This window comes from Myotis brandtii, unplaced genomic scaffold (assembly GCF_000412655.1).
Source record: "Myotis brandtii unplaced genomic scaffold, ASM41265v1 scaffold657, whole genome shotgun sequence".
In the NCBI taxonomy this organism is placed as follows: domain Eukaryota; kingdom Metazoa; phylum Chordata; class Mammalia; order Chiroptera; family Vespertilionidae; genus Myotis; species Myotis brandtii.
This window is the reverse complement of record NW_005370552.1, coordinates 201,803-224,238: the sequence shown is the minus strand read 5'-3', so window position 1 is coordinate 224,238 and position 22,436 is coordinate 201,803. Positions and strand designations below refer to the sequence as shown.

Genomic DNA, 22,436 nt, shown 5'->3' with positions numbered 1-22,436 from the left:
GTAGTGACTCATTGTTTTATTCTTGAAACAAAATAGTAAATCACATGTAACCTCATGTGTCTCTGCAAAGTGCTAACGCATTGAAATTGATATGGCTGTGGTTGGCATTTTAGATACGCTTTATTTTTATTGTTGAGAGAAAAGAATTTGAAGAAAGAAATTGAATTCTGTTTTGGCATTGATAAAGCTGTTTCTTTTTAGTTTTTTAACATTTATCTTTATTGTTGAAGGTATTACAGATGTCCCCTTTATTCCCCCCTTTAATCCCTTCTAGATCTCACCCCCTCCCCAGGCCTTCACCACAGTATTATCTGTGTCCATGGGTTATTCATGCAAGTTCTTTGGTTAATTGCTCCCCACCCACCCACCACCTCCACTTTCCCACTGAGATCTGTCAGTCTGTTCCATGCTTCCATGTCTCTGGATCTATTTTGTTCAACAGTTTATGTTGTTCATTAGATTCCACATATGAGTGAGATCATGTGATACTTGTCTTTCTCTGAATGGCTTATATTGCAAATAGCCACACGAGTGGCTTTGCCACTTACTAGTTGTGCAACTTTGGGCAAGTTACTTAATCTCTCCCTTATAGGTTATCTTTATTGTTGAAGGTATTACAGATGTCCCCTTTATTCCCCCCTTTAATCCCTTCTAGATCTCACCCCCTCCCCAGGCCTTCACCACAGTATTATCTGTGTCCATGGGTTATTCATGCAAGTTCTTTGGTTAATTGCTCCCCACCCACCCACCACCTCCACTTTCCCACTGAGATCTGTCAGTCTGTTCCATGCTTCCATGTCTCTGGATCTATTTTGTTCAACAGTTTATGTTGTTCATTAGATTCCACATATGAGTGAGATCATGTGACACTTGTCTTTCTCTGACTGGCTTATTTCACTTAGCATAATACTCTCCAGGTCCCCCATGTTGTCTCAAAGGGTAAGAGATTCTTCTTTTTTACTATGCAGCAGTGTAAATGTACCACAGCTTTTTTATCCACTCATCTACTGATGGGCACTTGGGCTGTTTCCAGTTCTTAGCTATTGTAAATTGAACCCTAACTTAACTCTGGTGCCGTGTCACATATAGAAATGTTTTGATATTTGCAACCATAGTAAAACAAAGACTTATAGTTTTGATATTGATTTTATATATTTAAATGCCATTTGACAAAGAAAAGTCAACCAAAAAAATGAGTTCGCGTGTCACCTCTGACACGCGTGTCATAGGTTCGCCATCACTGCCCTAGATTGTACCTCCAATAAATGTTAGCAGATAAGCTTTTTAAAAAAATACAGACAGTTCTGGCTTTAAACTTTAGTGTGGGACTGTAAATAATCATTAAATCTTAATAATCAATGGGGAAAATCACAATTATTTTGTGACTTAAAAATTTTTGTCAAAACATTAAAAAGTTTCTTATTGTCAGTATAAATATACTAGTGGCCCGGTGCACTAAACCGGCAGTTGGACATCCCTCTCGCAATCTGGGACCGCTGGCTCCTAACCACTCACCTGCCTGCCTGCCTAGTCGCCCCTAACTGCCTCTGCCTGCCAGCCTGATTGCCCCTAACCCCTCTGCCTGCCTGCCTGATTGCCCCTAACCCCTCTGCCTTCCTCATCACCCCTAACTGCCCTCTCCTGCCAGCCTGATCTCGCCCCCAACTGCCCTCCCCTGCCAGCCTGGTTGCTCCCAACTGCCCTCCCCTGCTGGCCTGATCTTGCCCCTAATTAGTGCATGGGGGGCAGGGGGGGTTCCCTCAGCCAAGCCTGCACCCTCTCCAATCAGGGACCCCTTGGGGGATGTCCGCCTGCTGGTTTAGGCCCGATCCCACTTGCAATCTGGGACCGCTGGCTCCTAACTGCTCACTTACCTGCCTGCCTGATCGCCCCTAACTGCCTCTGCCTGCCTGCATGATCCCCCCAACCACTCTGCCTGCCTGCCTGCCTGATCACCCCTAACCTCTCTGCCTGCCTGCCTGCCTTATCACCCCTAACTGCCTCTGTCTGCCTACCTGATTGCCCCTAATTGCCCTCCCCTGCTGGCCTGATCTCACCTCCAACTGCCTCTGCCTGCCTGATCACCCCTAACTGCCCTCCCTTGCCGACCTGATCTCACCTCCAACTGACCTCCACTGTCAGCCTGATCTTGCCCCCAAGTAACCTCCCCTGCCAGCCTGATTGCCCCAAACCCCATGCTGGCCTGATCTCGCCCCCAACTGCCCTCCCCTGCTGGCCTGATTTCCCCTAACTTCCTCTGCCTGATTGCCCCTAACTGCCTCTGCCTCAGCCCCCACCACCATGGCTTTGTCCAGAAGGAAGTCGGACGTCCGGAAGATGGCTGGTTGACTCAGTCTAATTAGCATGTTATCCTTTTATTAGTATAGATAGATTATGTAAGATAGGATTGCTTAAATGGGGAGGGGGGAAGACTTTTTCAGCAGGATGAGATGCTCTTGAAAGACAAAAACACATAATTCCTATATCTGGACTGATAGCCAGCCATATGCACTTACTGCCAAACCTTACACCAAACAGCTGTTGTCCTTAAAACCCCTCCTTAGCCCCCACCTTACATTCTCCCTTCGTAGTTCACCCAGATTAGGTTCTGATTGGTCAGTTTCTATGCCAGTCAGCTTCAAAAGCTCCGCCTCCTAGGCAGCCATTGGCTCCTGGCACTTCACCCACATTTGGTTCTGATTGGTTAGTTTCTATGCCAGTCAGCGTCTCTGGGCCTATCTCTGGGCCTGATCAAAGAGGCGGGGCTGATCAGCATCCCTGCAGAGGCCTGAGAGAAACAGAGGCGGGGCTGCTCCTGAAGCCAGGAGAGAAAGAGGGAGGCAACAGCTGATCAACAGCTGCCACTGAGGCTGCAGATCAGACCCTGCCTCTCTCTCTGCAGGCCTCTCTCCGGGCCTGATCTGCAGCCCCCTCGGCAGTCAGTGCTGGGTCGCTGCCCCACACCAGCTGCAGTCAGGGTGTTAGGTTGAGCCTTGGGTGGTTACAGACCCTGGGTCTTTATATACATAGATGGGGAAATTAAAGAGATAGTAAAACTGATATATATTTAGTACACTGTGATTTAAAACAGGAACATTGAGAATTATAGTGTTTTATTTCTTTGTAAAAACTGTCAAGAGTAGTTTGAATAGTGTATGCTATTTTCTTATTAGATAACTTAAGATACTGCGCAAGCATCCTTTTTATGCTTTGGTGAATTGTCATATTCCTTCTAAGTTTAAATCAACTTCCAACATCTTATCCTTTGTATTTTTAATATTGTGAAATATCTCTGAGAATTTCTTTAATGTGAGGTGTTGTGCTGGTGACACTTCCTCTGGAAGACCTTCATACTTTTGTCACAAATACTTTTCTCATTTATGTCAATAAAGTTATCTTCACTGAGTTCCTCTGGCACATATCTAAAGACTCTCAAACAGTAGCAGGGTCAATAATCCCACAGTCACCTATTTCTTTCATAAATACATTAACATTTTATTCAAATTTAACTGGCAGTGCTATTTTTTACTAGTATATGCCTGCTGCACTTTCATCATTGTCAGACAATTGCCTCTTTCATTTATCCATTTTTATAAAATGTCCCATGGGTTTATCGCTGGGAGAAAAGAAGGCAGCACAACTGTTTTCTACTGTCTGTATGTGAACTGAATAACATGCACAGTGAGCATGCACCAATAGACTTTAAAAGAAGGGAAGTGATTGGTCACTGATCATGATGTACATCTGTTATGGACATAGTGATTTGTAAACTGAAGAGCTAACAATGAAGTTTTTACTTTACACAACTACTCACAATTAATATACCATGACAACTGAAATTTGAACTGTGTGCTTGGAAGACTGAACTTACATAACTAAACTGTGGTCATTAAAATTCCTGCGTATTGGGACCATGCAAAGGAAGGGCTGCCTGTACTCCTAATGCTTTCCCATTGTAAGATTTGCCCTAACCGGTTTGGCTCAGTGGATAGAGCGTCGGCCTTCGGACTGAATGGTCCCAGGTTCGATTCCTGTCAAGGGCAGGTACCTTGGTTGCGGGTACATCCCCAGTAGGGAGTGTGCAGGAGACAGCTGATCGATGTTTCTCTCTCATTGATGTTTCTAACTCTCTATCCCTCTCCCTTCCTCTCTGTAAAAAATCAATAAAAATATATTTTAAAAAAGATTATTATATACCATTTCTTCTGTTCAGAACACTGTCCTCTGAGTTCTCAAGACTGACTTTTTCTTTTCCTTAGGCTGGAGGCTTAAATACCATCTCCTATACAATTCCTTCCCTGACAGTACTAAGTAGTTTCCACTTTGCCTTCATTTTGTTCATAATACTGCTCACAATTTTAATATATATGTATGCTTCTGTTTATTGCTTACTTTTTATCTTTCCATTGGATTACATGATCCATGATATCAGAGATCCTGCCTGTTTTATTCATTAATATTTATGCACTGCTTACTGAAATGACTGGGATAAATTTAGAGATTTGTCATGACGGATTTTCAATGCTCTGACCCAAGATCTGATGACAAAAAAGAACACCAAGACCCCCAAACAGAATTAATGTTGAGGTAAGAACAAGTATGGGCTGTGGCTCAGGCCTAAGAGTCTTGGAAGAGAATTGATTTGCTAAAGCTGAAATCCTCTAGGGCTCAAACACTCCAATACAGTATTTGCAGTCCTGGGAATAATGGTTAGACATAAGAATGTGAAACAAAGTTATAACCTTGTATCCCAAGCAGAGCAGTCTGAGTCAAGTGCAAAAACTTGGAAAACTGATGAGAGGACATGATGGAACAAGTTTTTATCTATGGCAGAATGAGGGCCAAATCCAAAGTACTGTGATAGTGAATTATATGGATATTTGGTTCTCTCTCTCCTCTAACCCCTTTTGGACAGAATAAGTCCCCAGGAGTCTTAAAGACAAAAGGGGTGGAGAAGTAGATACATCATACTGGCATGTGAGTGCTTCTGTGGTTAACTAGAATTTTTTTTTACATTACACCTCAACTGATAAAGGGGGTCATACTATTTACACATTTGAACAATCATTAGAGTAGTTACCACCTTTCTCAGTTCTATCTAAGAGGTGGGGCAGGAAATGTTTGCTTGGGAAAAAGAGCTGTTTTTCATAGATATCAAGAGCTAACCAGGAAAATTTATCACTGGAAGGAAAGCAAACACAATGGTTCCAGTTTAAATTCCTATCCTGTTTACTATCTCCTCATAGCACCCTTGCCTAGGCTCCAAAATGAGACTGCCACACCTCTTTCCTAAGCTACTTAAAAATTAGAGAAAAGTAGACTAGCTCCATAGTTGTACCAGTTGTTGCTTTCTGGTGATAAACCCACACTTGAATTAGCCAGTTAAAACCACTGGCTTAAATGGCGTAGAGACTCCATGCTGAAGTTGGAGGCAGCTTAGTCTGGTTCAGGAGCACCCAGACCAGGGCCAGAATCACTATTTTATTCTTCCCATAAAATATATGGTGTCCTTGTACTTAAATGTATCTTCTTGGTAAACCAGACCTAAACCACATGCATGTTTAAGCCAATACATAATAGGGACGATACTATATTGGAGAAAACAATGGGAACCATGTACAGATTTTCCATCAAAACTGTCATTGTCATTGCAGCCTGGTTAAAGCCAGAATTTTGAAATAGGCAAGACAGTTTCTTACATTAATTTTATCCTTTGAAAAGGTAATTATAGAGATTTCTCAACCCCAAATCACTGAATGCTAAGAAGTTAAGCCAAGGTAATAGTAGATCCTTGTGTTAGCTTTACTCAAATACCTTCCCAGCTAGAAAATGGAGGAGTGTTCTCTTATTGGAAGAATGAACCTTTTATTGCTAGTCTACATTTTTCCAATTCTGTTAAATTGTTTGAAGCATGGGGGAAGACCTGGATGTGTTCCCCTGTATAATTGTATTTTGTTGGAAGAAAAAGGGCTTGATTCGAGTAAAATGTGGTCAGTCTGAAACAGATTTTGCCAGGGTAGGAAAAATTCAATGTTAAATGATATTTTGATCACTGTGGAGACTTTAAGATAAAGACTAGCTTTTGGAGGTATAAGAGAGGACCAATGGCCCCTATGGCTGAAATTTTGGTATTACTTTAACATTGCAGATTGATACAACAGTTAAGGCATATTTTCTTGAGTTTTTGTTGTTGTTGTTATTGTTGCTGTTACTGAGATATTTTTGGCTATACCTACAAAAAAGGATGTTGTGCAAGAGTACATTGGCCAACTTGATCAATTTAGAAGGATCAAAGTAATGAAAGCAGTGGAATGAATAGAGCAGAGATTTTAAATATTTAAATTCTAGTTCTAGTTCAACTATGACCTTAGGAAGATAATTTCCCAACTTTGACCTCAATTTCTCATCTGAAAAATTAAGAAAATGTACCAAAAGTCAGTAATCCTTTGTGTCTTTGTCTTCCACAATATTAATGAAGTTAGTTCATAAAGACAAGATTTGTCATGGGCTATACTGGAGTCATTGAATTCTCAGTGGCCTAACTTTAATTCTATCCTTTTCTTTCTATCTCAAGAAGACATATTACAATACATGCAAAGAAGAGTGACTTTATTTTCGCAAAACTCTTGAATCTGATCCTACTAATCTGAAAAAAGCACAGATTATTTCTAAATGTCTTTATTATTAACAATAATAATAATTTAACAAAAAATTACTTGAAACCTTTCTCATTGTTGCTACATACTCCCTTGTGGTATAAATTACTATTGGTAATTGGTGACTAGGTGGTTTCTAAAATACCTTAGATTGTCAACATTCTAAAATGTTGTGATATTTTCCTCATCTGAAGATTGAAGAATGAGATGATGATTAGCTTTTTGCAGATCTACTATTAAAAGACTGGAAATACAAAACTGTGGAAAATCTATGGTTGCCTCTACTTCTTTTATCTTAGTTAAATTACTATATTATTAAAAATAAAAAACTAGAAATAAAACCCAAATTCTACTGTTGACTAAGGGAAACATTATGATTTCATTCCATTCCTGATTTTATGCTTTATACTTACAGTTTTCTGAAGTCAAGAAATATGTTTTTAAAAAGCCATTCATTTTTAGTTATGAAAGAAAATGTGAATAATTAAAGGGGACTGTTTTATCTCCTCTATGTAAAAACATGGATGGACTGTAATTGCTTCATCTGTGTCCATATGTGTATAGATGGGCATCAGTGTTGGATGAAAGGAATATAATGATTTATGTAAGCCTATAGAGAGGTCTGGAATGAAATACCTGAAAACCAGTCACCACCAGCTCCAATCCATAACCTCCACAGAATTGGGTGGCTTAGCTCAATATTCCCTGAAGAAATTTCTATTTGTGAGATGAAATTGAACTGCACTTACAAATTTTTCTTCTCTGATAAAGAGATTTTTTAGTGGTTTCTTTAAAAGATGTAAGTGGTTTCCCTAATAGGCAACAAATCATAGGACGCAGCCAGGCTCTAGAGCCTTGTTTTTAAGATGAAAAGCCTATGGATTGGGTGTTTTCAGTAGTCGTGGTGTCTGATCCTATGGATTTTGTAAAAAAATATAATAATTGACTAAAAATTATTGATCCACGAGCCAGTGTGGATAAATAATAGCTCACTTAAGCTATTATTTTATCATGTCTATAGTGACATGGCAGCTCACTTCAAAACTGTGCAGTCTCTATTTTGTGGCATTGCCAAACCCTAACTACATATTTCCTATTACTCTTTAGTGGTAAACTCACATGGCAGGTTTTGTAACAAGGACTTTCCACTTTTCCCAAGAGAAATGGGTGAGGGGGGGTTGGAACATTTTAGAATATTAGTAAATATCAAAAAGCCCAAATATTTTGAAGAGGTTTTGCAAAAATTTAACCTGTGATAATTATTTTTTAATGAATATGTTTCATCCTTTTTATTTTTAATTTTTTTAAAATTCTCACCTGGTTTTTAGAGAGAGTGGAAGGGAAGGGGAGAGACAGAGAGAGAGAAACATCAATGTGAGAGAGACACATTGATTGGTTGCCTCCCGCATGCACCCCAACCAGGGCCAGGTATCGAGCCTGCAACCCAGGTACGTACCCTTGACTGGAATAAAACCTGGGACCCTTCAGTACGAGAGCTGATGCTCTATCCACTGAGCAAAACTGGCCAGGGCATTGAAAATCTTACTGTACTTTTCAAAGGAAAATATAAGTTTAAGTTCCAAGCTTTGGAACTTTTTTTCATTCAGTTGATTGCCTTCAGCTCAGTGATGATTCTTTGTTCAAAACAGTGGAATAAAATTTCATCACATTTTTATATGATGTAACTCAGTGAGATGGAATAATAAAATAATGGACATTTGTCATTTTACAGTTTTCTTACTGGTTATCAGTAGATTGTGACTTCATGTGTCTGGAATGAAATATCTTATTTACCTTATTTACCACTGTATCTCTAACACCTTGCCTGTGGCACAAAGTAAGTGCTCAATACATATTTAGTAAATGAATGATTGTACTACTCTGCTGTGGAAGCAGAACAGATATTATTCTTTTTCCCATTTTATAAGTGAATTGACATCACAGAAACATTTAGTGACTTGCTCAAGTTCATATAACCAACAAGTGGTAGTGCCAGACCTTGAACCTAGTCCTTGAGACCCAAAAACCTGAGCTTTCCTTCAGATTCTTGGATATATGGTATAATTCTGATAGTAATTGGTAAACCCCATAATCTCTCTGGACTTCATTTACTTTATCTGTATATTAAGAGAAGGCATTATTCTGTGGCTCTGAGGTCCCACTTAGGTCTAATACTAAGGACTTAATTTACAATATTATTTACAATCACATTCTATCTTCCATGAGTTTTATGTTCACCAAAGAAGTGATGAAGTCCAGAGAGCTCAGAACTGTGAGGTGACCCAGAGAAGGGATGCCGAGGGCCACTTCCTAACAGTGGGAAGAAACTTCAGACTAGACGCTTACTCCTTTAAGACGTCAGTAAAGTTGTTTTAAGGTTGGTTTAGGTTGTAAAGAGGCCCTGGGGAAATTCTGTCTGATTGTTAACATGTTATAGATACTCTAGAAACTTTCTGGCAATAAAGTCCACATTTAATTACCTTACTTACACAGCTAGCTCAACACCCTTGTCTCCTTCCCCACCATTTTCCACCTTGTGCTCTATGGCTGTAAGCTGGGTGTAGCTTTTATAATGAATCCAGTGGAGACAGCCTCCTTTGCACATGCTACCAAGAATTTCAGGAATAGATATCAAACTTGGATTTTATTTTTAAAAGAATTATTTTCCTCATCACACATAAGGCTCCTTTACAGCAGCTTTGTAAATGTTAATCTAGTTGCAATTTGGAGTCTGTTCTTTTAAAGGAGTGATTAATCCCCATGTACTAGACTGATTTATTGTTTTCAAGCGAATCTGAATACAAACTGAAGGCCCTGTGCAAATTAGTTCCTCTAATTTTCTTCAGCCAGTTGTTCATTTAGAATGTACACAAACAGAAATGTCAAGAACATTTAGTCTGTTATATCTGCCGCAGTTAGCTCCCCCCCCCGACCCCCAACACAAGATGAAATCTGATTACAGAGGACTGAGCAATGAAAGCTCAACTGGAATTAGAGACAGCTGTCTCTAAGGGTCAAGCCTGGCAATACACCCTGCAGAAAGAGACCTTTTGAGCTGCACTCCTCTGCAGAATAAAGTCCATTTATCAACATGGTTTCTAAATCAGACTCAAAACTCTGGCCATTGTCACTTACCGAAAATTTCGAACCACAAACCTCTGACCATTTCTAAGAGCTGCATTGTTCAACAGGATCCTCAAATTAAACAGCATCTTCTTTTGCTAGTGGAAAGGACGATTCTATGCACCTGAAAATGCTTCACCAAAGTAGTCAGTGGGGTCCACACAAAAGCTAAGAATGCTTTTGATTGCAGCGAGAGAGCAAAGGTAATATTATCCTTCAACTACCTTATCAAATCCCTCTGTTTAGAGATACTGCAGGGCAGAGTTCAGGGGTATTTGAACTTTAAGCCAAGCTTCACCACCACTGTGGGGTTGTTGTTGTTTTTTAGAAAAAATCCTGACTCTTTTGGTGCCCAGACTCCTCATTTTTATAATATATTTATGCTGTCACATACTTATACAAAATCAATTGACAACTCACTGAGCATGTAATATATGCAAGGCACTGCAGTGCTAGCTGGTGTGAAGGCACATATAAATAACTCATTCAGAAAAATGTGAATTGGCAGTGCCAAAAGCCAGAGGTAGACATGACAGCCCTCAATATTTGCAGTGATATCATCTTCCTATCTCTAATCCCAAGCCTTTGCACAAAAACAAAGAAGTACAGGAAGAAGTGCCCTGGAAGCTTTTAGTTTTAACTTTTTATTTTATTTTTTTTCATGGCAAGAAGCTGGAGATCCCATTGTGTCTTGCACATAGTAGGTCTTCAATAAATCAGTAGATGACTATTAATTATAGCAGGAACTCAGAATCAGTAGAAGTGGGGAGGTTAGTTCCATATGCTTCTCCTCTCCGGGTCACTAAGGGGCCATCCAAAGCTTCACATTAATTCATCCACCTACACTTACAAATTGGATGTTTTCAAAATCTATTCTGTGTTAGATACTTGTTTAGGCTAGAATTTCAGAGGATGAAGACGATCTCACCTTTGCAGAATTTACAGTCAATTAGGGTGTTAAGATTTGTAACTAAATAGCAATAACATAAGCCCATAGAAGAGGTCCAGAGGAAGTGCTACCACATCATAGGAAAGGGGAAATGCTCTAAGCTGGAAAGGGAAGGAGCCAGGGGAAGAGGGAAAGGGGTGGGGGCTGCCTCTTCTGGTCAATTTATTAAACTTTAGCAAACTCAGGTAAGCACTTGCTAGAAGTATATGTAATACAAGAAAAATATTATTTAAAAACCAACTATGGCCACTTCAAGGGCAGGGATGGTTGTGATGTCATAATTAATATCGTCAGGGAAATAAATCCGGACAAGATTCCCTTCTACTTACAGAGACTGGTGTGGGATAAAGAGCAAGAAAGACCAAATTTTCCAAACCTTTGCCAAATCTTTTGCTCTGGAAGAATAGTTCAGGCAGTGGCAAATGTTTGCAAAGGCATGGAGGTAAGAAGTTATACAGTGAATGCTCCAAGTAAGAGCACAGATGGATATTTTGTTTGAAAAGACCATTAAGCATTGTTTAAGAGGCGAAATTGGCCAGTTGTTGGATAGGATTCAGAGAACGAAATTAGTCTATGTAATACAGGGAAGGAAACTGAATGTTTGCAAGGAGACTGAGGGAGAAGTCAAACTGCATGCCAATGTAAAGTCCATATAGTCAGTCAACTGTGCTACCTGCACAGACAACTCATATGAGCAATGATGTTTGGGGAAAAATCAAAAAGTGTCTGCAGTGCTGTGGTAGAGAATGTGGGCAACACTTCTGAGATGTCAAAGCAATACACAAACCCTCATAATTCTATGAAGGTAGGCACTCAGCCCACCAGAAGGATTCAAAATAAAACCTAAACCACCCATAACCCTCAGAGATATTGGAAGAGAAGAGCTACCTCACAAGTGGGATGAGGTTAAAGGCAATTTCACTGAATCTCAAAACACATCTCAACTGAAATCTTCATCACATGCGGAAAAAACACCTTATAGCAGTGGTTCTCAACCTTGGCTGCACATTAGAATCACCTAGGAATCTTTTTTAAATCCTGATTTCTGGGCCTCATCCTCTGGAAATTCTGTTTCTTTGTGATAGGGCGGGGCCACAACATGAGTAACAAAGAAACAGAATTTCCGGAGGATGAGGCCCAGAAATCAGGATTTTAAAAAGATTCCCAGGTGATTCTAATGTGCAGCCAAGGTTGAGAACCACTGCCTTATAGGGTTTATCACTCATCCTCTTGTTCCACAATTCCTCTAATTCCTCTTCAGCTGCTTGGTTTGGCTCCCTACAGAGTTCCCTTTGTCCACCCAGCCCTCCATTTACTCACATTTCTCTGCTGCAAACAACAATTATGTAACCACGATAGGCCAGGTCTCTATGATGGGTGGGCTCTAAGGGATATAGTGATAAATAGGAGTAATGAGTCCCTTCCCACGTGGAGCTCACCATTTGAAATGACTCCACAGCACAACTTCTGTATGTGTCCTCTGACCCCATACATTCTAACCAAGGTGTAGGGTCTTGTTCCTGCTCCCTTGCTTCAGGCCCCATGGGACCTCCAGCTTGACTTGCTCCTCATCCAGCTTCCAGCATCAGGAGTAGGAGTAGGGGTTAGATGGAGTTCTTGGAGAAGGTGGCACTAATCCTTGATGTACTGGGAAGAATTAGAAAATTGTCAAACTAGAGGGACCAACAAAGGGATATTACAGCAAAGGAAGGAACTTGAGAATAGATCCAGAGGAAGGAACAAATAGGGTGTGTGGAGTAGCAACAAATGATTCATTGACCGTTTAAATGAAGCCATGCCATCACCAAGTAAATTATTTTTTAAAAAAACAACACACACACACACACACACACACAAAAAAAAAACCAGAAAACCATGAGTGTCTATGTCTTATTCATATCCCCTTTGCATTGTCTTCCCCTACATACCTTCCACGTCTTATGCAAGCGACCACAGCGCTATCTATCTACCTGAGGATAAACTCCCCATACTTCTCACCCTTGTGTGGGCAACCATAAGGCATGTTTTACTCACTCTCCCAAAAATCTTCAGTGGAACTGAACCTCAATTGCCCACAGTAGAAACCTGCTCATCAATGTGCCCTGTATTGCCCTAGCTGGCTTGGCTCAGTGGATAGAGTGTTGGCCTGCGGACTGAAAGGGCCCAGGTTTGATTCCGGTCAGGGCACATGCCTGGGTTGTGGGCTTGATCCCCAGTGTGGGGCGTGCAGGAGGCAGCCAACCAATGATCCTCTCTCATCATTGATGTTTCTATCTCTCTTTCTCCCTCTCCCTTCCTCTTTGAAATCAATAAAAATATATTTTTAAAAATGTGCCCTGTATTAGTTGTCTTTCCTTCATAGTGTCACTTCCCTCACTCCCCTACCAGTGCTTCTTTGGATTATCTTCCCAATAAACCACTTGAACTCAAATCCCTTGATCAATATATGCTTCTGTGGGAACTCAATCTTTGCCCAGGTCTACCTTCTCAACATTTTTTCAATGCTATGCTTCTTGTTCTCTCCTCTTAGGCCCTCTTATCTCTGATTTGGTGCCTGGAATTTCAGTGTCAACATCTTTGTTCCCTTATCATAAGGAACCCTCACTGTCAGATTTAGTCCTGGTTACTGTGCAACTGGTGGTGTACTGATAAATGTTTAATAACCAGCTCTTCAAAAAGGAAAAAGGCTTTGATTTGCAGCATTGACTGATTTGTCTTGTGTAAAAGTTCCTACTATGCCATGGTCAGCTTTAAGCTACTGTAGCAACATCACTGAACACAGAGTTGGGAAGAGAGGTGTAAGACTGGCTCTTGCAAGCCATTGTGAGCTGGCTCTAGTACATCACTGACTAAAACCTCCATCCAGAAAGGAGGATTTTCTCAAGATTCGAAAGGAATAGTGGAGTCAGATTGTTGAGGGCCTTAGAAAGCCATATTATGGAGTTACAAATTTAATCTATAGTCAAAGAAATATTAATAAAGTTTTAGGGGCAGACAAGGATATGTCATTATCTGCATTGTGTTTTCAAAACACTAAGAGCACCATTGTGTAAGAAGTACAGTGTGGAGAAAATGGAGACAAAGAGATGGAAGATACTATATTATAAGGGCCTGAGCATATATTGATGCTGTGGAAATAGAAAGCAGGGGATGGATACAAGAGAGATTTAGGGATTAGAATTCACCTATCAGAACAGTTGATTGGATGTTGAAGGAAGGGAGATGGAAAAGTTAATGAGACTCCAGGATTTTAAGTTTGTGCTATCACATTTGAGTCTAAAATTCCAAATAGCCAAGTTGGGGGATAAAAACAATGTGAGTGTCCTGACATATAAAGCTTGTGAGCATCATTATAGACTTGCAATATTTCTTTGAAATTGCTACTGTGTCTCCCTAGTGAAATCTAAGCACTGAAGAGGGAATCAATGTGATGTAAAGGAAAGAATTATGAGAAGGATGTTTGAAGGTCTAATGTGACCTATGGCTGGGTCACTAACTGATAGTCAATTTGTCTAAGTCACTTGACTCCTCTAAGAGCCTCAGAGTCCTCATCTCTTCATCTAAAGATTTTATAGATGAGCTATTACACTGCTTGGGAAACTTTAACATGCTCACCAAACATGAAGTACAGTGTCTAAAAGCCTCAACATGGATATTGTCAAAGATCTATCGCCAATCTGAGCTCTGTACAAATAAGACATACTAGTATTGTTACTGTAGTGAGAAGCTCTGTTTATCTCAGAATGTTGCTAATTACATAAGTACTTTTTATAGCTGCCTGTCTGGAGTCTTTAAGACCCTGAGAAATCAAAGCATTTACACTTTAGTTACAAGCTCTGTGAGATTGTTGCTGGTGATCTATCTTCCACTGGATATGAACAGGGAAGCACATATTCCTGTCTGAGACCAGTAGCCATACTGTAATCATGAAGAGAAGCAGCCTTAGAATGAAGCTGTGATTTGACAGAGTGGAAGAAGGAAGAAACCTTGGTCATTTATTACATCATTTAGTTGCAAAATAAACCAACCTCATGACTCTCCTAACCACTGGACACCTTGTTATATAAAATAATAAATGTCCTTTTCCTTTAAGTCACTCTGAATTGGGGTTTTTGTTACTTGCAACCAAATACATGCTGATACATAATTTAGCTTAGGTTCTTGAAGGTTTATTTCTCATGTAACAACAGATAGAAAATGATGTCCTTCAAAGATGTGGTTCTAGTTCAAAACCTATCATTTATTCATTGAATGACATTGGGCAAGTCAGTTTCCTTATCTGTAAATGGAAACAATATTCTCATTATCTCCTTTTAAAATATATTTTGGTTAGATTAATATACTTAATATGTTTTGTTGTTTTTAATTTTTAGGCTGGATTATATGGTAAGTATATGTATACCTTTAGAAGAAATAGCCAAAATATTTTCCAGAGTGGCTATATTATTTTATAGTTCTCTCAGGAATGCATGAGGGCTCTAATTGCTCTGAATCCTTGTCAGCACTTGGAATTATTAATGTTTTTCATATAGGTATGTAGTAGTTTTTAGTTGTGGTTTTAGTTTGTATTTTCTTAAAGGCTAACAATTTTAAGCATCTTTCTCTGTGTTTATATGCCATCCATATATCCTCTTTGGTGAAGTGTCTGTTAAATCATTTGCCAAATTAATTTTTTTAATTTTTAGGCCTAATCAAATTCTTTTTTTATTTTAAATCTTTATTGTTGAGAATATTACAGATGTCCCTCTTTTTTCCCCCACTGTCCCCCTCTACCCAGTTTCTGCCCCACCCTGAGCCTTCACCACCCTATTGTCTGTGTCCATAGGTAATGCATATATGCATATATGTTCTTTGGTAATCTCTTTCCATCCCCTAACCCCCCTTACCTCTGAGATTCGTCAGTCTGTTCCATGTTTCCATGCCTCTGGTTCTATTTTATTCATTAGTTTATTTTTTCATTAGATTTCTTGTTCATTTATTTTGATTTTTTGATTCAATTGTTGATAGATATGTATTTATTGCCACTTTATTGTTCATAATTTTTATCTATTTCTTAAAGAATACCCTTCAAAATTTCATGTATTACTGGTTTGGTGGCGATGAACTCCTTTTGCTTTTTCTTGTCTGTGAAGCTCTTTATCTGACCTTCCATTCTAAATGAGAGCTTTGCTGGGTAGAGTAATCTTGGACCTTTAATTCTAAATGATAACTTTGGTGGGTAGGGTAATCTTGGTTGTAGGTCCTTGCTATTCACCACTTTAAATATTTTTTGCCACTCCCTTCTGGCCTGCAAAGAGAAATCAGCTGACAATCCAATGGACGCCTTTTAGGTAACTAACCGCTTTTCTCTTCCTGCTTTTAAAATTCTCTTTTTATCTTTAACCCTCAGCATTTTAATTATGATGTGTCTTGTGTGGGCTTCTTTGGCTTCCTCTTATTTGGGACTCTCTGGGCTTCCTGGACTTGTCAGTCTATTTCTTTCACCAGGTAGGAGACGTTTTCTGTCATTATTTCTTCAAATAGGTTTTCAATATCTTGCTGTCTCTCTTCTCCTTCTGGCACCCCCACAATACAAATGTTGGTATGCTTGAAGTTGTCCCAGAGGCTCCTTACACTATCTTCATATACTAGTATTTGAATTCTTTTTTCCTTTTGCTCTTCTGATTGGGTGTTTTTTACTTCCTCATATTCCAAATAGCTGATTTGATTCTTGGCATCGTCTACTCTACTGTTGAATCCTTGTAAATTATTCTTTATTTCAGTTAGTGTATGCTTAATTTCTGACTGGTCCTTTTTCATGTCTTTGACATTCTCACTAAGATCCTTCAAAGTCTCACTAAGTCCCTTGACACTCTCATTAATTCTCTTGAAGCTCTCATTAAGTCCCTTGAAGCTCTCATTAAGATCTTGAGTAACCTTATAACCGTTGTTTTGAACTCTTTAACCTGCAGTTTGCTTGCTTCCATATCTTTCATTTGTGACATGTTTCTTTGTCTCCACATTTTGTCTGCTTCCCTGTGTTTGTTTCTATGTATTATGTAGAGCTGTTCTGTCTCCTGGAATTGGTAGAGTGGCCTTGTGTAGTAGGTGTCCTATAAGGCCCAGTGGCTCAGTCTCCCCAGTCACCTGAGCTGGGCACTCTAGGTGTACCCTTGTGTGGGCTGTGTGCACAGTCTTGTTGTAGTTGAGCCTTGATTGCTGATGGTGTCACCGGGAGGAACTGACCTGAAGTACAATTGGCTGTGAGGACCAACTGTGACTACAGTGGGAGAGCTGCTGTGCAGGAGATACCCATACAGAAAAAGGACTTGCTTCAATGGGGCTTTGGTGCTCACTGAGTCTGCCTCTTGAGTGTGTCACTTATGGATGTGTAGAATTGTAATCTGGTGTGGTCTGAAGCTGTCCACTGGGTGCACTGAAGCTGTCCACTGGGTGCTCTGGGGCCTCCTGGGAGGTGCAAAGTCAGCCACTGCCTGGGGCCACTGGTCAGGTGCTACAGAATGGCTGCTACTTGTACAGGGCTTAGAAGTACCCAGGTGAGGACAATCTTTGAAGCAAGGCAGGCTGGTGCTAGTGCTGGATCTTGGGCCTCTTACTGATAGGTACGGGGCACACTGGTGCTAGCTGCTGCTTGTTTGAGAGATTTCATGAAAATCTGAAGCCTGAGACAGGACAGGTCATTCATATGGAAAAACAGCTGCAAACAGCTTGGGCAGGGCTGAAAATTGGATGGGGTGGGGTCTCAGGGAATCACCAGGCTGAAGCAAACAGTGTGGGCCATGATGATGGAAACTCAGCTATGGCTGCAAGTCAGCTCTGCAATGGAGGAGGTCCCAGCACAGGAACAATGACCCCTGTGAGCATCCCTGTCTGCAAGAAAGCTGCCCCCATGTTCTTGCCCTGATACCAGACAGTTCAGTTCCTCCCCATATGTCCCTGGATTCCCCCAAAGCCACTGCCTAGTGCTGGAGCTCAGAGGAAGCAATACCATGTAAGTTCATGTGCGGGCCCTTTAAGAGGAACACCTGGGATTCCACCGGCCCCTGTGTCACTTAGCCACAATCCCCACTGGTTTTTACAGCCTGAAGTTATAGGGACTTCTCTTCCCAGCTCTGGAACCCTGGGCTTGGGGTGTGGTGTGTGGCTGGGACCCCTTGTTTCTCATGGGAGGCCTTGGAGATATCCCTCCTGATTAAAAAACGCCACATGTGGGTGTCAGATCAGCCCATTCAGTACCTCCCATCTCCTAGCAGTCTCAGTGTGCTTTCTTCTTTACTTCTCTAGTTGTAGGACTTCCATTCAGCCAGCTTTCAGGTGGTTCTGAATGATGGTTGTTCTGTATTTTAGTTGTAATTTTGATGTGGTTGTGGGAGGTGGCTCATACTGGCATTTACCTATGCTGCCATCTTGGTTCTCCCAAATTTACTTTTTAATTGAGCTTTTTATTTCTTACTAGAGGCCCGATGCACGAAGATTTGTGCAAGAATGGGCCTTCCTTCCCCTGGCTGCCGGCACCACCTTCCCATGCTGCCCAGAGGCCCAGAGCGGCTGGGGTGGTGCAAATGCCTGCATCGTCACCATGGCAATGCAAGTGTCCCACCCCGCCCCACCCCCGGCCACTTGGCGCCTGCATATGCAAATTGACCCACCATCTTTGTTGGGTTAATTTGAATACTCACTCCTGATTGGCTGGTGGGGCGTCACAAAGGTGCGGTCAATTTGCATCTTTCTCTTTTATTAGTGTAGACTGTTTAATTTTGAGAGTTCTTTATATGTTCTAGACAAAATACCATTGTTATATATGTATTTTTGCAAATATTTTCTCCCAGTCTGTAGCTTGCCTTTTCATTTACTTGGTAGTGTCCTTTGCAGAGCAAAAGTTTTAAATTTTGATCACATTCAATTTACCACTCTTTCGTTTTATGAATTAAAATGCTGATGCTATATCTATGAACTCTTTGCCTAACCAAGATCACAAAGATTTTCTGCTATGTCTTCTGAAAGTTTTATAGCCTTACAGTTCCATCTAGATCAGCCATGGGCAAACTACGGCCCGCGGGCCGGATCCAGCCCATTTGAAATGAATAAAACTAAAAAAAAAAAAAGACCGTACCCTTTTATGTAATGATGTTTACTTTGAATTTATATTAGTTCACACAAACACTCCATCCATGCTTTTGTTCCGGCCCTCTGGTCCAGTTTAAGAACCCATTGTGGCCCTCGAGTCAAAAAGTTTGCCCACCCCTGATCTAGATCTATGATCCATATTGAGTTAAATTTGCTCAAAGTATAGTTTCAGGTTGAGATTTTTTTTTTTTTGGTGGTGGTGGCATATGATATCTAATTTCTCTTTGCTTAAGAGCCCTTTATGTCCTAGGTCATATACAACTTGTTGAAGAATCCACAAAAATCCTTTTGTGTTAATGTTTCTGGAACTCTTCAGAAACTGTAAACCTGTGTCCAATTGTAAGATTGTATTATTATATGGCATGGCTCTTCACAGAAAGTGGCAAAAGGAAATAAACTAGAATTATGAGAGTGAAGTAAATCCCCACTTGTATATATGTTACCCACAGAGCTCCAACTTTATAGACAATCTTAAATTTAATTTTTAATTAACAGATGATAATGGGGCTTTGTCAAAATATTGATTTATGGTGTTTTCTTGCTACACCACTGCTAAGTATTTGTTTAAACATTCCAGCCTTAAGGGATATTGTGAAATTGGTGAAGATTATCTCTGATCCTCTTTTCCTACCATACCCTTTCAAATGAGACATGTAAAGAAGGTAAACAAGGTCCTACATGAAGAGCAAAATTATGAATTAGAGCATGAAATGCTGATCATCAAATTCAAGTGCAATTTCTCTTCTCTCTTGTCATATAAACCACATGTTGTTGAAGTAACTCTTCTGTTAATCATTTACTCTGGCAGTTGTTTATGTTAAGCAGAGTCTAGAATTTTTCAGAGCTTTGATAGGGATAAAAATCTCGAGTTTTCATACGTGGTGCTTTTTACTTTGTGATCTGGTAAATTTTGGCATTAGAAGACAAGACTAGTAAATACACACTTTATGAAGTAGGGAAGTATAAATAAATATGGTTAATGATCTAACAACCTTTGTGTCAGAGGCAGATGAGGTTCAAAAAGTGAGGTTATCGTTCATGGGTGCCCTTTTATTTACGCAAGCTCCAGCCTAGAATCCTAGAGACATCTCTTCCCCCATAGGCTGATTCCAATTCCTCCCCTGGGAAGCACAGAGATCAAGCTGTGCATAAAGGTTATCAGGCATTAAGCAAACAGGGAACTCACAGAGGTTCAAAGTTCACCAGTGTTTCAATAATCATCCCTGATGCTTCTTAGGATTGCCAGATAACTAGAATCTGAATGATGTGGGGGAACCTGTGAGGCTATTGGCATTGCTTCCTACTGCCCAGGGCTTGTCTAGAAGCACTGTCCCAATGATCATTTTCATGACAATATTCTACCTTTGAGCACAGTACACATATTCTAGATGTCCTTAAAATCACTACTTGGTGAATGCCTCCCCTGCCCATTTCTAATTCTTAAAGAAACCTACAATCATCTTTGTGGTTGGTGCCTCTATCCAGATAATACTTGGGAAGTCCTCTGAGCTGATCATGATTGCTTTATTAGGCAACATCTGCTAAAGCAAGGATTCTTCCTACATTTTAAACTACTAGCTAAACACAACCTTCTTCTCTTAAGGCTTTCCACTGATAGCAAACAATTCTTTGGCCTGTAAAGATGGGACATACCCAGGGCCCAGAAGATAAACTGAGAATTATGTCCCCAAAACAAGAGAGAAACAAGCTCATTTTCCTAGAGCTTTGTTGACTATTTGGACCCTGTGTCATGGAGATTGGAACTCATAACATATTGATTTTATCCTCCAGAATTCTTCAACTAGAGTTCAGCATCTTTTCTTCCAGAAAAACAGAGTTAATGAATTCCCAGATCATCTTCAGTTGTTACCCAGTGTATTACCATTAAGGAATAAGCAAATCACCTAGAAGCCCTATAAGGAAAATTAATCCAAGGATTTGGGGGGTCAGTTAATTAAGGTTGAAGGCTTATTTATTTTGAGCAAATTCCTCAGTCTCTCTAAGCCTCAGTTTCCTCTGATGGCTTTTCTTATAGCAGCTTGTATCGCATGGCTTTGTTGTGAATATGAAATGTAATAATGAATACAGTATCTGGATCAATGTTCAATAAGTATTAGCTTTTCTTAGTTACTAGCATCAATACATATAGTGAGAGTCCCCATCTCCATCACAGTTTGTTGTCGGCTTATTATAGTCACTTTCCCAGAAATAAAAGTGTTGAGGTGCCCTGCTTTTTCTTTTTTTTTTACCATTGTCCTCTAAGCCAGCAATTTTCAACCTTTTTCATCTGATGGCACACATTAACTAATTACTAAAATTCTGCAGCACACCAAAAAATATATTTTTTGCCTATCTGACAAAAAAAAAAAAATAGGTATGATTTTGATTCATTCACACCAGATGGCTATTGTTGTGTTGACTGTTTTCTTTTTTGTTTGTTTGTTTCTTGGTTTGTTTGTTTTTTATAATCTAAGGGAAAAGAGGTCAGTACCCCTGACTAAATAGTCAGGTATTGCATGTTTTAAAAATTCTTGCGGGACATCATTGTGCCTCTTGAGGCACACCAATTGGAAATTGCTGCTCTAAACTAATCAAAAATAAGAGAAAAAAACAGAAAACAATGTTTCTCAATGAGGACCTTTAATGTTTTCTTCTCTCTTTTCTTTCTCCCCTAAATCCGTGGTTGGCAAACTGTGGCTCGCAAGCCACATGCGGCTCTTAGGCCTCTTGAGTTTGGCTCTTCCTAAGCCTTAGGAGTACCCTAATTAAGTTAATAACAATGTACCTACCTATATAGTTTAAGTTTAAAAAATTTGGCTCTCAAAAGAAATTTCAATCGTTGTACTGTTGATATTTGGCTCTGTTGACTAATGAGTTTGCCGACCACTGCCCTAAATGATGGGAAAACCAGGGACTTTGTTCTCCCGCAGTACTTCAACTGCCTAACTTTCAAAGTTTCTAATATTTTATTGTCTGCTACTATTTTCCTTCTATAACCCTGGCATGCTAAGCAACCTATCCCATTTGAGATGGAAGTGAGATAAAATAATTAATGATTGCTAAGTGCTTTGAAAATACAAAGGACTCTATAAATGCCATGGGTCATTACTGCCTTCCAGTATATGAAACAGTATAATAAAAATGGATCATAAAATCTCTTTACTACCATAGCTACTACTCTTTTTGCCAGTTAAAATCTATAGTTGAGCCTGTTGGTTCAAAGCAATGAGGGGCATGAAAACAATTCAGTCATTTTCTAAAGTAGGTGTCCCTGATCAATTGACTCTGGAGACATCAGCAATATATTTTGCAAAGTTTATGTGAGAATAATGCCTCATGATCACCTTCCGTTTCTAATAACATCACTGACTCTTCCCCCACCCATAAGTGCTTTTTCTGCAATAAATGTGCTACTCATATCTCTTCTACACATATTAGTTAATTTATATCACTACCAGTGTTTGTTTTTATGCACCATGCATCATAGCAGTAGGGCACTGGATAGAGAGGATAAATAATACAGGTAATTTTGGTTAGATAGGGGGCAAAGTGTAAATGATAATATTAAGTAGTTTAGAAAA

At 39.9% G+C, this 22,436-nt stretch overlaps 1 protein-coding gene across 1 annotated transcript in view; it reads right to left on the bottom strand.

The window, feature by feature from the left end:
- OTC (ornithine carbamoyltransferase) overlaps positions 1 to 10,011 on the bottom strand; it is a 49,721-nt gene extending 39,710 nt beyond the window's left edge. Inside the window, exon 1 of the mRNA XM_005880869.2 lies at positions 9,792 to 10,011. Within this exon, the coding sequence (XP_005880931.1) occupies positions 9,792 to 9,868 (77 nt within the window). The 5' untranslated portion in view covers positions 9,869 to 10,011. The remainder of the gene's footprint in view (positions 1 to 9,791) is intronic.
- Between the last annotated feature and the right edge of the window lie 12,425 nt (positions 10,012 to 22,436).